Consider the following 14,774-nt stretch of genomic DNA (forward strand, 5'->3'; position numbering starts at 1 on the left):
AATAGGAAATCTCTTTTCTCTTTTCTTTTTCTTTTTTGGTCTTTCAGGCTAGATAGATATAGAAAATCCATATGCATTCCCACACTGTGCTACTACACCAGGCGACTGTGTCAAATACAGTTTGGCCGTGTCACTGTGGAGGCATTGTAAAGTTCAGACTTTAGACTATATTGCAGATGTTGGAAGAGCTCTTTGGAAATACCTCAGATGACCCGTGACAACTTTCTGAGAGGGGCAACGATGTTACAAATTGATTAAAATGCATGTGGATGAATCTCACAAAGCCTTTCAAATAAACATTTGGATGGTATTTAACCCCAAAATAAACAAAACTAAATAAAAAAAAAAAATTTTATTGTATTGGCATAAAAACTAAGCCCACTCCTTTAGTCATCATTAGTGTTTCCAATAGGATTTTGTGAGACTGTGGTGGGTGGACCTTGGTCCCTCTGAGGAGGGTCCGCAGGCATTTTATTTTGGTGGAAAACTTCTCTGAAAACAGGTTTACAAGGTTTTACAGGTTTACGGGCCACCACAGGCTAGATAATGAATGGGAAATGCTGAAATAATGCAATTCACAAATAAATAAATAAATAAATAAATGAATAAATAAATCAGGGTTTAAAACATTTCTGTTAATTGAAATAGAGATGAAAAAAAAAGAAATAGAAATATTGAAGCACTAAAATTATTAACTGGAAATCAATAACACAAACTAAAACTGATTTAATACAAATTAAACATAAAAAAGCAATTTTTAAAAAACAAAAACAAAAAAATAATAAAATGACAAAAGCACATAATGAGATTAAGATAAGCTAAAATTAACATGAAAACTAAAAGTATAAAAATAAAAACTGATTCAAAATATTAATAAAACTTAAAACTAAAATAACCCTGAAATAAATAAAGATAAAGTATAAAAACGACAAATAAGGTGCTTCACTTTCTTTAGGATAAATATAATTTCTCATATTTCAGCTGATTTTAGAATGAAATAGGATTTGTCATTCGAAAGATTCCCAATGGTGTTAACTTTCAGATTTCAGAAATTCTCTCTGGAACAAAAACTAGAGTGTGGAAAAACTAGCAACTCCTTGACAGCTGAATGTCACCTTGCTATCTCTGGAAACACAGTGAGACACTATTATAATTGCACTCTAAGGCCTCGGCCCTGTGGCAGAAAACTGGATTCATTCATATTATTGATGTTGATTCTCCAACAAAATCCTTTGACAAACAAGTGTTAAATGGCTTCTAACCGCCGGATTAAGTCGAGACTTCATACATGATAGTTTTATGACAAGTCAAGAATTAGACCCAGAAGCTGTGAAACACCACAGATCTTTGTATAAAGTTAACATGCATTATCTCACCAATCATGTCCGGTCCCTTGGCAGTGATTCTGAGGCCTCTGCTACCCATCGGCACTTCCATCACCGTCTTCATGGCTGAAGAAGAAGAATCACAAACCAGAGACTCATTAAAACAACACATAATGGTATTGTGGCAGATGTGTGGGATATTCATATAGAGTTTTATTATATTATTAATCTAGACATGTATTAAATGTATTAAAGGAGTAATGGAATATAATTACAGTATTTTTTTATTATTTTTTTTGAGTAAGCCATAGCATTTGTGCATTTATACTAAGAGTATTTAGGCTACTGTTTTTCATACAAATACCATAGAAACCATATAGTTACATTTTATCATGGTATTGAGGTGCTATGTGCATGGTTTTAACAGTGGTTATCAAGATCTTAATGATCTACTATGGAATTTTAATAAAACTCAAACAGACAGAATATTTTAATTTTACAATATAAAAATGAGGTTGTTACAATTTTTACTGTTTTTGTTAATGAGCATAAATTTGCATCTGAATCCAAACTCAAGCTACTGCCAAATGTGTATTTCTAAGAGACAAAACGTGTAATATTATTGATACTGCCGCCTGCACTGCAAACTGTGTTGAAGCAATGTGCCAGCAGGTCACAAGTCAGACTTGAAACAATATGACCCATTAGCACATGCAGAAACTAAGAAATTCATTTGTCAATTAAGATAATGTATTTTGTTAAAGAAAAATGACTGGAAAAGTGTAAAGAATTCAAAAAAGTGAAGTGTTTTTCATGTTCTGACAATAAAGAGTAGTTTAAAACCACAAATAACTTTCACTTAGGAGCAAAAATCTGCTTTTAAACTTGAAAGGAATAAAGATTTGACATTTATTGTATAATTATAGATATCGACTGATATGACATTTTTTATATTGGTTATGTTTTTGGCCATATCGCCCAGCCCTAAATGTATTTGCCTCAATTGAGCACATTTTTAGAATTTATGCGCATCTTGCCGTTTCCACCCAGCGTTTTTTTTTTAAGCGATAACCCAAAATTCTAGTGTTGAATGACATACAGTAAGTGAAGTATGCAGTGTTTCACTCCAAACACAGTTCGGAAATACAGCATCCCTCACAGCTCATGTCAGTATCCATTGTGCACGTAAATACAGTCATTACACGTTTGAGAGTAAATGAGTTGCAAACACACAGACACTGCAACTCTGACACGCTTAATGTGTTCGACCTCTCTCCATAAAAAAAAACATTTGTGGCTTCCCAGTGTACTGCTGAAAAAAGAAAACCCACCAATTTCCAGCTCAGTAAACAGAAAACCACAACAGAGAGCAGCTTGAGTGCTTTCAGTTATGGTTGGATTGAGAGCGTTCTGTAAAAGCAAGCGTAATGGGGTAATGGAGAGAATGGGGTGGAATACAGGAAATCTCTCCAGTTACTCATCTCTACTACTTTTTTATTCTTTATTTAGATTTCTTATACACAGACACTTATTACAGGGATAATCCCCTGGAGCAAAGGAATAGTTCCCCCATGAAATGAAAATTCTGTCATTATTAACCCCACTCATGTTTTTCCAAACTTATAGAACAAAAAAGGAGAATTTTTTTTGGAACAACATAAGAATGAGTAAAGAATTAAAGAATTTTCTCTCTTCTTAAAATCTTTTTTCTTAAAATATGATCATGCATGATAAAAAAAATATATATTTTCAACTATGAATGCAATATTATCATAATTTTTACCTTAAAAAAATATATGACTGTCACTCATTTGTGGCATCAAACAGTCTCCCCCCAATAAAGTTTTATCACAACTCTGCTGGGTTATTAAAGAGCATGTTTGATATAAAATATGAGACATGTATAGAAAACAATGAAAAATCAATGTTAATATCACTCGCAAACAGAGTGTTTTTTATTCCGCTTCATTTCCAATCAAGCTGTAATTTTATAAAATCTTAATTTCCTTAAGGAATTTTCATTTAAAACATGCATACTACTGTATGGCTAAATTCATAACATGCAAATTATCCACAACAAGGCAAAGGAATCAGCCATTTTATATAACCGGGATCTTGCTCAAGTGACAAAATGGATAATCATGCCTTGAGGATATCTTAAAAATATGAAAATGCATGATAAAAAAGATGAATTATTACCTATAAAATATAAATTCATAACATGCTTGCTATGAAATTGGCAACAAAAAGGCAAAGGAATCAGCTATTTTATTATAAAAATGTTTAAAATGTAATTTCTATCATTTGCACCACAGAAAAATCACAGCTCATTTGAGATGTGGTGAGAATGTTCATGATTTTCAAAGAAAATTACAAAAATTACAAAAATCTCTGCATGTATTATAGCCCTTGGAGATTTTTAGCGGTCAAATAAATAAATTAGTAAGGATGTAAAAAGTGTGTTTTTTTAAAAGTGCCCCTGGTTTCAACAGCAAACACCCTTAGCTTGTAGCCTGGCAAGCAACAGCTTTCAAAGTAGCTTCCTTAATAACTTCTTTAACTGAGACACTTTTGGGTCAAATATAAAGTGAGTGGCTTGTGTAGATGCAAAGTGCTAATGCCGTTTATTGCATTAGCAGGAATTGATGTAGGAAAAGAGGTGTTTTTCCCTTCGCTCTGCAATGCTCACCGCATCCAGCAATTATAGGGCTTGGAAATGCACCAACATCATGGGAGCCCCAAAATATTTACTTTTGGAAACATATATAGAAAGTACTGGAATTTATTGCTATAATGAAAAAAGTTTCAGACACCAGTCAGTTGTAAACAGGGTAAAAAATGCCCAAACAATGCTGTGTTTCAAAAAAACCAATAAAAAAACCCAAGACGTAATTGCCCTCACTTTAAAAATAACCCAACCATGCAAGTGTGACTTCAAATTTGTTTATAACGATGGAGAAAAAAGTAATCTAATGTGGCTAACTGCCCCACAAAAGATGCATCGACCCGCAAGTTTAATTTAAAATTAAAAATCACACAAACGTTCCCATAATGCATCTGTGTTTCTATCGCTCTCCTTTAAATGCAGAAATGAGTCACAAAGGAATGAATTAAAAGAGCCAGAGGCTCATTAGCAGCTTTATTGCATTTTAATATTAACAGATCCATGTGACGCTCTGGAATCCTGACAGTCATCCAGCCCGGATTGAAGTCTTTTGGGAAATGACCTATCCGATCACCGGACTTCCATCTGGAGACCTCATGACGGCTCTACGACTTACGAGAAGCCTACGTGTCAGTGCCACGCATGTGAATTATTAGTGAGACGGCTTTTATTAAAGAATGCATAACTTGTTTGGATCGAATTACCTCGTTTTTGGTTTAACAGGCTTTGAAAATGAATAGCATGATTGTGTGAAAATGTCTTGGTAAGGAGAAAAGTTCCAGTCACTCAGGTTCTGTTCCAAAACCCAGTAAGCTGCATTGCTTTCTATTTCCTTCAGTCAAAGTGCTTTCTCAGGCAGCATCAACAGAAATAAAACCTATTTGGAATAATGTCCTCACAAATGTCCCTGAGTTTGATGTAACTCACAATTAGAGATGATAGATATTTATTTATTTTTTTATGAATTTAAAGCCATCGGCATATTGGCTATAGCATGAAAAAGGCAGATACTGATGTTAACTGCACGAAGGCACTGAGTTGTAAAGTGTCTGTTGCATAATCCAAAAAAAATTCACAGTAGAAAAAAATGAAATACTTGGTAAAACAAAATGAAATATTCAAGTGCAAGAAGACGCGAAAGAGAACTCAATTTGGTACTCGATGAGTGAGAAGTTTTCTGTGTGCAGTCTCTTTCACTTCTTATTGCGCTTGAACAGACAAATTCATACAACATTATATCAAAATGCCCATCTTGGTGAGTATCCTAGTAAACATAATTGGTTATGGCTTAAGTGAGCGTGAACAGTTGAGAAATAAAACACACGTTTGTGTCAGTATACTGAATCCGTGCAGCTCTTAAAGTGACATCAGCCTAATATTCCTCCAAAATAGATGCAAATAAACAGTTTGTAATATTAGCTTACCCTATTTATTCATGAAATAAAAAAATTTAAAACACTGTCGGTAAAGATCATGAAACAATGTACTATCATGGAAGAACTATTTTATCTTTAAAAATCCATAAATTTATATGTAAAAAGTCACAGAGTGACTGACTTGAAACAATCTAAGACTGAATACATAGATCATTTGACACATTATCAGATTGTTTTGTTTTGTCCATTTCTATGGTTATCAGTGTCAATCGAATTCAGTCGTGTGTTTAAATATGGTTGTCAATCCAGAAACTTTGCAATGTGTAGTTCGAAGCATGACAAATACATATTATGTACAGAAAGCGAGCAAAGATCGATGCCATTACAATCACTGAAGCTGTCAATTACAACGTGAGATACACAAAGCTGCACTGTTGACAAAACTCCCGTTATAATCAATGAAGCCGTCTATGCTGTGCAATGAATCTCTTATTGACATTGTGTTTATACATTGTTGGTTATAATAAAAGGATTTGTGAGTGTGCAAGTCCATTTTGAGCGGATTCTGACTAACTTAAACACATCTGATTGGCCTTTGTGTTCACAAGCTAAACAGATAGGTCTGTAATGGCTGCTGAAAATTCAGCTTTGCCATCAAAGGAATACATTACATTTTAAAAAACATTCAAATATAAAACAGATATTTTAAAATGTTCACTTCACAATAGTACTGTTTTTACTGTATTCATTGAAATCAAACAAATGCAGCCTTGGTGAGCATAAGAGACTTCTTTCAAAAACATTAAAAATATAAAGACTCCAAACTTGAACGGAAGTGTATATTTATAATTAACTTGTCTCGCGTCATCCATTTTGCAATGCATTTTTCCTCAAAGGATACATGTGATGCTGCCAAAGGTATCTTAGAAGGCAGCATAGTCATGCTACCTACGCTTTGGAACAGCCTTTGCGTGGGGAGTGTGCTTACGATGCCTAAAAATGCAGCCTACGCGGCGTGTTAAGTTTTGGAACAGAGCCGTAATCAGAGCCGTTTGAGCACATTGCTGTAGGACAAAGGAATTTTTGGATGAGGAAAAATCCTCGGCAGCCATCAAACACAAGACACTGCAGAATCTTACCAAAAACAATATAAAACTCAAGGCAAGAACACTGTAAAGTGCCACAGAAATAGCCTTGTGCTCCTCAGGCTGGCATGTTTTAAAGGCAACATTCAGCTGTACAGCGTGCAGAAAGAAAAAAAATATCTGTCTTAATTAATTTGGGGTGTGGTTGTTACATAAAACAGTTTGGTTATTTGATATTTTTAAACAGACATGATTTCAGCAATGGCGTCCTGCCTAAAAACCAAATACTTGCCCAGCAGACAGAAACACAAACTGAGTATTTGGGTAATAATCTCAAAGAAATGACAACTAGCTATTTACAAGCAAAAGCCACAGCATTAAGTGTGCTATTTCTCACAAATGGACTGAGAATCCCTCACATGCTTTAAAGGGAATCAATAACTCTATCTTCAGTCCCAGAATGCAAACAATCCAACTGCTGGCAATCACATAAATTAAGCAGGCTAATAAAGCTGCCAATGCTTGCACTAACCGAAGACCACAGGGAATGTAAGACTGCCCAAAACACAACCGTTTATGGCTTTAGTGTTTCTGAACCTTTAGGATTATTTGATTTGATACAGCAATAAACTCCAAAAAAAGGGGGGGAAATAGTCCAATGACTCATTCTAACATTCAGAATCATGTAGAGCTGCATGGTTAATTGGAATAAAACCAAAATCGTTATATGGCTAAGTGTGATTATCAAATGGCAAAGGAATAATTAAATGAATATGCGCTGTGTGTCTCAGAGTGAAGCGCGTTACTCTGATACTTTCAGTGTCTCAGATTGGATCCGTTCACACTCATCTCTTCATCTTCTCTGAGTTTAGGTCACTTATAACGTGCATTTAAGAATGCAACATGCACCAACCATTTTCCCAAACTTGTAATGAAAAGCGTTTATAAACCAACTATTGTAAAGAAGCTTTAAGGGTTCCCTGCAGTTTTCTGCCATAGTAAAAGTGTTGTACAATTTATGACCAAAAATGCTTTAAAAATCAAAACTCAAACACTAGCTTTATAACCAATCCCAGTCCGAATGTCACAGAGATCAAAAAGCAAAGCAATACTCCAAAAACAAAACCAACAAAGAAGAATGTGCTTATGTATGTGTGTACCTACGTTCTTCAGGTGAGATGTGGGGCACCGCCTGGCCTCGGACTAGTCGGCAGGTGGAACCGTCTCCAGCGCACACGCCACAGTTGTCCTCTTTAGCATTGCTTCCCAGTTGTCTGTCACAGCCAACTTCCTGTAATAAATGACAGAGCAACCACTCAGAAAAAGGCAAAATGGGACAGAAAGGACATAGAATGGCAGTCGAGTTGCACTCAAGTCACAAAAAAATTACTTGAGACTTGACTTACTCTCCAAATTATACTCATTATCCACTACAGCATTTTGTAGTGCACATTTTCCTGATTCATGCCCAGAGCTGAAACACTATTTTGAGTGAAGGTAATTTCTGACATGTCTGCGAGACCTCAATTCATGCTTCCTCCATAACAGAACAGAAACTGACTATAAAATGAATGCACTGAGAAGCTGGCCGGTGCACAGCTCCAAACTACAATGTTTAAGCTCAACCTAGCATCATCAAAATTCATGGACAGCCAACATATAAAACATGAGAGAAAACCAAATCATTTTTCAGAAGTTTTCATCCCTTGCGCACAAGTTCGCTCTCAGAATCCTCAATATTTACAGAGAAATCTGTGCTACTCACAGTGATGTTCTGCAAAGAATTTGCCATCTGTGCAAGAAAAGCTGCCCAGCTTTAATGCAAAATTCTGTTTACACAAGCAGGGCAATAGGGAAAGCAGCCAGAGATAGCAAACAGCATGACTTTACTCGGTAGCTCTGGTAAACAAGCACAAATAAACAGACAAGCTTCATTTACGCCAATTTACCTAATACTCACAGGAGCTGAGGTCAAAATAGGTGCAACGCAAAGGAAGTTTCATTAACACTGTAGAATTCAGTTACAGTGCAGTACTGCTTTGAATTCTGATGATTGTATATGATTTGGCTTGAGTTTATTGTGTTTCTTTGCTGTCGGCCAAATGAAAAGCTGAAAGTCTACAGAAAACATTAAGAGAACTCAGAGAAAGTTCATCCAAACATTTTGTCATCATTTACTTACCGTCATGCTGTTCCAAACTTGTATGGCTCTTTAGTGTGTGCTCTTTTGTGTGTGTGTGTGTGTGTGTGTGTGTGTGTGTGTGTGTGTGTGTGTGTGTGTGTGTGTGTGTGTGTGTGTGTGTGTGTGTGTGTGTGTGTGTGTGTGTGTGTGTGTGTGTGTGTGTGTGTGTGTGTGTGTGTGTGTGTGTGTGTGTGTGTGTGTGTGTGTGTGTGTGTGGAACAGAAAATGAAGTTTAGTAGAATGTACAAGGTGTTCTTGCAAATACAAAACAAAATTGAATGTGAATGGACCAAAACAGCTGCATAAAAGACTGCACTTTATTCCAAGTCTTCCCGAAGCCATACAATAGCTTTGTGTGAGGAATAGACAAACACATTTAAATTTAATCTGAAAACTGGTTCAAATGTTGCCTCTGGTGTAGCTCTCAAATCTCATAACACAAAATTAATATCCACGTGGCACATCACGTTGAGTTACGAAACATGCAAGAGCAAATGGATGTCAAACCTGGCAGACCATGCCTTTTATGTGCCATTTTTTTATATATATATTCAAGATCACAAAATAGATTTCTTTAAAATTTTCAGTGAATTATGACTTGTTCCAGTCTGTTCCTCAAACAACGCAAATGTATTTCAGAGGACATGGAATATTGTGCACAAGTCATACTACTTTCATTAAATTGCGTTCCCGGGGGTGGGGTTAATGTCAATTTTAGGGTTTGTGATGTCACTAACCAGGGAGGAAGCTTGTGTAGTCCCTATCAGTTGTTTGTTGTAGTCCTTAAAAAGCGATTTCTGTAAAAGAAAATATCTCCCTTTGCTTTGAACTTTGAGCGTCGTAACTTTGCAGATGTTGTTTATGCTCAAACAGCAACATTACACACTAACTAAAGTTAGAAAAGTGAAATCATAATCAACCACCCCTTTAACAGTTGTATCTAATAACATATTAGATAGGACCGTTAAACAGATCATAAACTAATGTAGACAGAAAATGGGAGCACTGTGTGCTCAGGCTCTGGCGTTCTCAGCGCCGTCAAAATAAAAGTCCACAGCACTGTCAAAATAAAAGTCCCGCACAACAACCAGAGAGGCAGGATATTAGTGATGGCTAATGTTATTTCAGAATTTCTACTGGCAGTGTGAATGAAACCAGGAAAATGTTTAGTTCTCAGAGGACCGCCCTGCTGGCTAGTTCCTATAAATACTCGGAGTGAAAGTCCCCATTTCTATATTCGGGTGAACTATTTCTTTAAGCACATCAAACATAGCCTTTATAAACACTGGAAAGTTATTCAAGCTCTAGGTGCACTGGAAAGTTATTTGTGAAATGAATGCTAAATTAGTGCTAAATCAAGTCTAATATGTATGCAAGCTTTCAGCTAGTAATTACCGTTAAGTAGTTTTCAAGCAACTTCTTTTTGGAAATCCTGTGTTTTAACTTCCTAAACTGGAGCCATGGTCAAATGGAAACTCAATCCCTGTCTTTCTGTCGATTCGGCCTCTTTCTCTCTTTTGCTCACACAAGGACACAGAACTGAGGTCAATCTGGCAGAATCGTGACCTAAATATACCCCAAATCCACACATATGTAACACTGAAAAAGAGAGACGGTTATCCTATGTTTATGGTCATTATTTCATTATCTTTTCACTTTCGCTGCAGGTTTTATAAAAATATATTTTTTAGGAAATGTGAACTGCGCAGTTAGAAACATCCAGAATGGAAAACCTGTTGGCATCAGTACCACCAAACAATAACATTAAGCTTTTGGACATGCAATAAAAAAGACTGATACTATGGCAGAAGCAGATGGTTTGGTAACTCCAGTGGATGGATATTTGATCCAAATATATTCAGGAAAAGAAATGGATAAAACTGTAAAGCTTATTCTCATTGTAATAATATTACTGTAATGCATGTCAGAACAGAGCTGAAAAGGTCAAGAATTCTCCCTCATAAATACTGAGTGACTCTGGCTTCAGAAGAACGTTTTTCACCTCATCAACAAGCCTAGACTGTACTTTAAAGGACAGAGGTCTTAACTTAAGCGCTGTAAATGCTCACTTAAGTAGGCTTATGCATAAATAACATTTTCGGATTTCAGTTTTTAACAGAAGTTTGGTTTTCTGGGAGTTTTGCCATCTCATACTGCGTTCAAGTGCACCTGGTAAGCACCTACTTCCGCTAGACAGTCGTTTTTACAACTTCTCACAAATCCAAGCCAGAAACAAAGTGCAAAAACAGCCAAAACCAATCAAATAAACAATGGAAAAGGTGAAAATGAATCATTATGATTAGAGTGGTTTAATTCAAGTCTTGTGAAGAGATTTGATTGCTTTAAATGTTGAACAGATTTATTTTTAGCTTTTATTCACATATAAACACATACATAGAGCGCATCACATACAGTAGTTCAGTAAACTACTGTTTAATAAAAATGCATACTTCAAAACAGAATTACGTACCAAACCATCATTTACTGTTAGACCCCTAGTGTTTACCATATGTGATGTTCTCTTTGTATGTGTGTCGATCACGTAAATAAAATCATAAATTAAATCTATTCATCATATAAAGTGATTGTATCTTTTAACAAGACTTGGATTAAACCGCCTGATTCATATGGATTCATTTTACAATGCCTTTATGACCTTTCTGGATCTTTACAGTTTTAGTTACCTGGAATTTCAAAAGAGTGACAGAAACCTCTCTTGTTTCATGACAAATATCTTCATTTGTGTTTCGAAGACTAACCAAAGTCTTGTGCTTGGAACGACATATTTTTGCTTGAACTATCCCTAAACCCTATTATCCTTATTATAACTATTAAATAGACAACTGAGCATAGTAAACAGCTAATGCTCGCTATAGTGCCCCTTGTGGCAACTCTTATGATGTAATGCTCTGATATTCCGTAGCTTAAGTTCAGTAACGTATTCAGTAACGGTTACCTGACAGATCCCACTGATACACATATCCAGAGAGTCCGCTTTACACCGAGTGCCGTCCAACACTTTGGGCGCCAGTTCTACCACCAGGCTTTTTCCCCGGGCCTGACATCGGAGGGTGCAGGGTGAAATAGGGTCGTACGTCACAGGTATCCACTCGTAGGTTTGTCCCTGGTACTTGATGTCATTGTGGGCAGAGCATTGTTGAGCCCTGAAGTCACCTGACTCTAGAGGACAGTCCTGATTGGTAGAAAGAAAATTTGACAGCTATCAGATATTTTTCACATCTTTGACTATAATATAATAACATTGATATTTAAAAGACCCAACAGTAACAGCTGGCCTGACAATGACACTGGAAATATTATTTTCTATCTGGTAAGATTAAATCGTGACCTTATGCGTAACATCATAACATCAGCATATGCAGATGACCGGGGTGCATTAACGAATGGAGACAGTGTAATTGAATTGTGGCAAACCACCATGTTTTGAAAAACAATATTTCCTATGTCATCTCCTGTGCACTGAAGAAAACCACAATTCTTCCTCTATAGCTTGGGACTTTGAACTCATTTAATCATTCGATCGGCTCAGAAACCCCCATGTGCAAAGATCATCAGTGATGCCCATAATTGAAACGTCTCCATCGGATGGAGCGATTACAAATGTCAGGATCAGTAATGGAAATAAAAAGAACAATTCAACAACGAATCTCATCAATGGAAGCCTGAGAGGGAAGACCAAGCATCAGTTATCACTGTTTTGATGGAAATTGAATAAATGTTATGCTGGGAATCTTTCCCAGATGGCTCTGATTGGAATTGTGGGCGAAGGAGGAATGTGATTTCAGATGAAACCACTTCAATGGTAGAAAAACACTTGCTTCTGATGAAAATGGTCCTTGAAACACATGGGCATCTAACAGCTCTCAAAATTAGATTGTAGACCAGTTGGGGACTATTGACTGAATCATAAAGCACAATTCTGGTTCTGATTCCTCTAAACAATTCTGGTTAATAACAATTCCATTAACGTCTATTTTTTACTTATTTTTGAGATGTTAGCCTAAGGAGTTTAAGATTGATTTGTGAATCATTTGAACAATTCATCAAAGAATCAATAAAGAACTGGCTCACTGTTTTTTTTTGTTCATGAATCACTCTATACTCGTCATGCGTAATTGTCATGATTCTGCCATCTAGTTTTTAATTTTCACTGGTCTTGAGGCAGGATCATGACAGACCCATGTTTTATGTGTAAGCACATGGCCATTTGTTTGGGCTGTGTGCTTGCGTTGTCTCGTCACGTAACCCCGCCCACTTGTTACCCTCGTTTAGTCATCATTGCTTTACCCTTGTCACCTGTTTCCCTCATTAGTTTCTCCCTATTTAATCCCCTTGTGTTTGCTGTCCTGTGCCGGTTCACTGTCATTCATTATGTGAAACCAACCGTGAGTAACCTGTTGAAAGTCTTGTGAAGAGTTTGATCCTGTCTTAGCTGTTAGTTTATTGTTCAGTTTTCTGTCTGAGTCTTAGTGTAGTCTTGTTAGTCTTATATAGTCGATCCTGTCTTGTTTTGCCCCCTCGTGGGTTTTGTTTTTCTGTAATAAACGTAGTTCACTTGAATACTGTCTGCATTTTGGGTTCATCTCCTTGCACCATCATAACAGTAAAACAAGGAAAATAATAAATAATTTGCTAATAGAAAATCACTTGCATAAGAAAAATAATGTAAACCTTCAATATCTGTTAATGAAATCAAATATTTAAAATGAATAACCAGCTCTTTATTCCCACCTTAAAATTGACATGTCACACTTTGCTCAGAGAGGAAAATGCACATAAAATCTTTTGAAATTACTTATATTTCTCCCTCACTTCTCTTAAGCAGCCCCTAAAGCAGGGGTGTCCATTCCTGCTCCTGGAGGGCCACTGTCCTGCAAAGTTTAGCTCCAACTCCAATTAAAAACATATGAAGCAGCTAATCAAGGTCTTACTAGGCATACAAGAAACGTCCAGGAAGGTGTGTTGAGGCAAGCTAAACACAGCAGGACAGTGGCCCTCCAGGACTAAGTTTGGACACCCCTGCCCTAAAGGGACATGGAATAGGAAATAGGTTGGAGGGAAAACTACATTTAAGTGCTTTTGCAAGTGAACACATAGTTTCTCAGGGAAACGCAAATATTTTGCTAATTATATTATTCCGCAATGTACTTCTGTAAAAACGTTTAAAGTACACTGCCAAATTGAGTAAACATGAATTTATGAAAGGTTAAATCCTCCTTGAGTAAACTGTGATTAATCTGCAGACTTGTGTAGTGTTTCAGGGAAAATCTGTGGAAATCTACTAAAATGAATAGCTGCTCAAAAAACCCACGCTAAACACATCATTTGTAGAGAATTACAGACCTATCTCTCTCCTACCATTCATTGCGAAGACACTTGAAAGAGCTGTCTTCAACCAACTAACATCCTTTTTGTCTCTAATCAACCAGCTGGATGTCAACCAATCTGGCTTCAAGAAAGGACATTCAACTGAGACTGCATTACTGTCAGTCACAGAAGCCCTACGGATCGCAAAAGCTGCTTCAAAATCTTCAGTCCTCATTCTCCTGGATCTGTCTGCTGCCTTCGACACGGTGAATCATCAGATCCTTATGTCCACCCTCTCATCACTGGGCATCACAGGAACTTCACTCCACTGGTTTGAGTCCTATCTCACAGGTAGGTCCTTCAAGGTCGCATGGAGAGGTGAGGTATCCAGAGCACATCAGCTGACCACAGGTGTTCCCCAGGGTTCAGTTCTTGGTCCCCTCCTCTTCTCCATCTACACCACATCACAGGGACACATCATACAGGCACATGGTTTCTCCTACCACTGCTATGCTGATGACACACAGCTCTTCCTCTCCTTTCAACCAGATGATCCCACAGTAGCTGCACGGGTCTCAAGCTGTCTGGCGGACATCTCCACATGGATGAAGGAACATCACCTGCAGCTCAACCTGGCAAAGACTGAGCTTCTCGTCCTCCCTGCCAATCCGTCTCTACAGCACGACTTCACCATCCAGCTAGAGTCATCATTAATCACCCCATCAAGATTGGTCAGAAATCTTGGAGTAACGTTTGATGACCAGCTGACCTTCACAGATCACATTTCAAAGACAGCTCGATCATGCAGGTTTG

At 37.0% G+C, this 14,774-nt stretch overlaps 1 protein-coding gene across 1 annotated transcript in view; it reads right to left on the reverse strand.

Moving 5' to 3' along the window:
- adamtsl3 (ADAMTS-like 3) overlaps positions 1 to 14,774 on the reverse strand; it is a 191,692-nt gene that overhangs the window by 68,296 nt on the left and 108,622 nt on the right. The window contains exons 6-8 of the mRNA XM_082154169.1: positions 11,590 to 11,826; positions 7,616 to 7,742; positions 1,377 to 1,451 (exon numbers count right to left, since the gene is read on the reverse strand). Coding sequence (XP_082010295.1) covers positions 1,377 to 1,451; positions 7,616 to 7,742; positions 11,590 to 11,826 — 439 coding nt within the window. The remainder of the gene's footprint in view (positions 1 to 1,376; positions 1,452 to 7,615; positions 7,743 to 11,589; positions 11,827 to 14,774) is intronic.

This window comes from Leuciscus leuciscus (assembly GCF_965113295.1).
Source record: "Leuciscus leuciscus genome assembly, chromosome: 2".
Classification (NCBI taxonomy): Eukaryota; Metazoa; Chordata; class Actinopteri; order Cypriniformes; family Leuciscidae; genus Leuciscus; species Leuciscus leuciscus.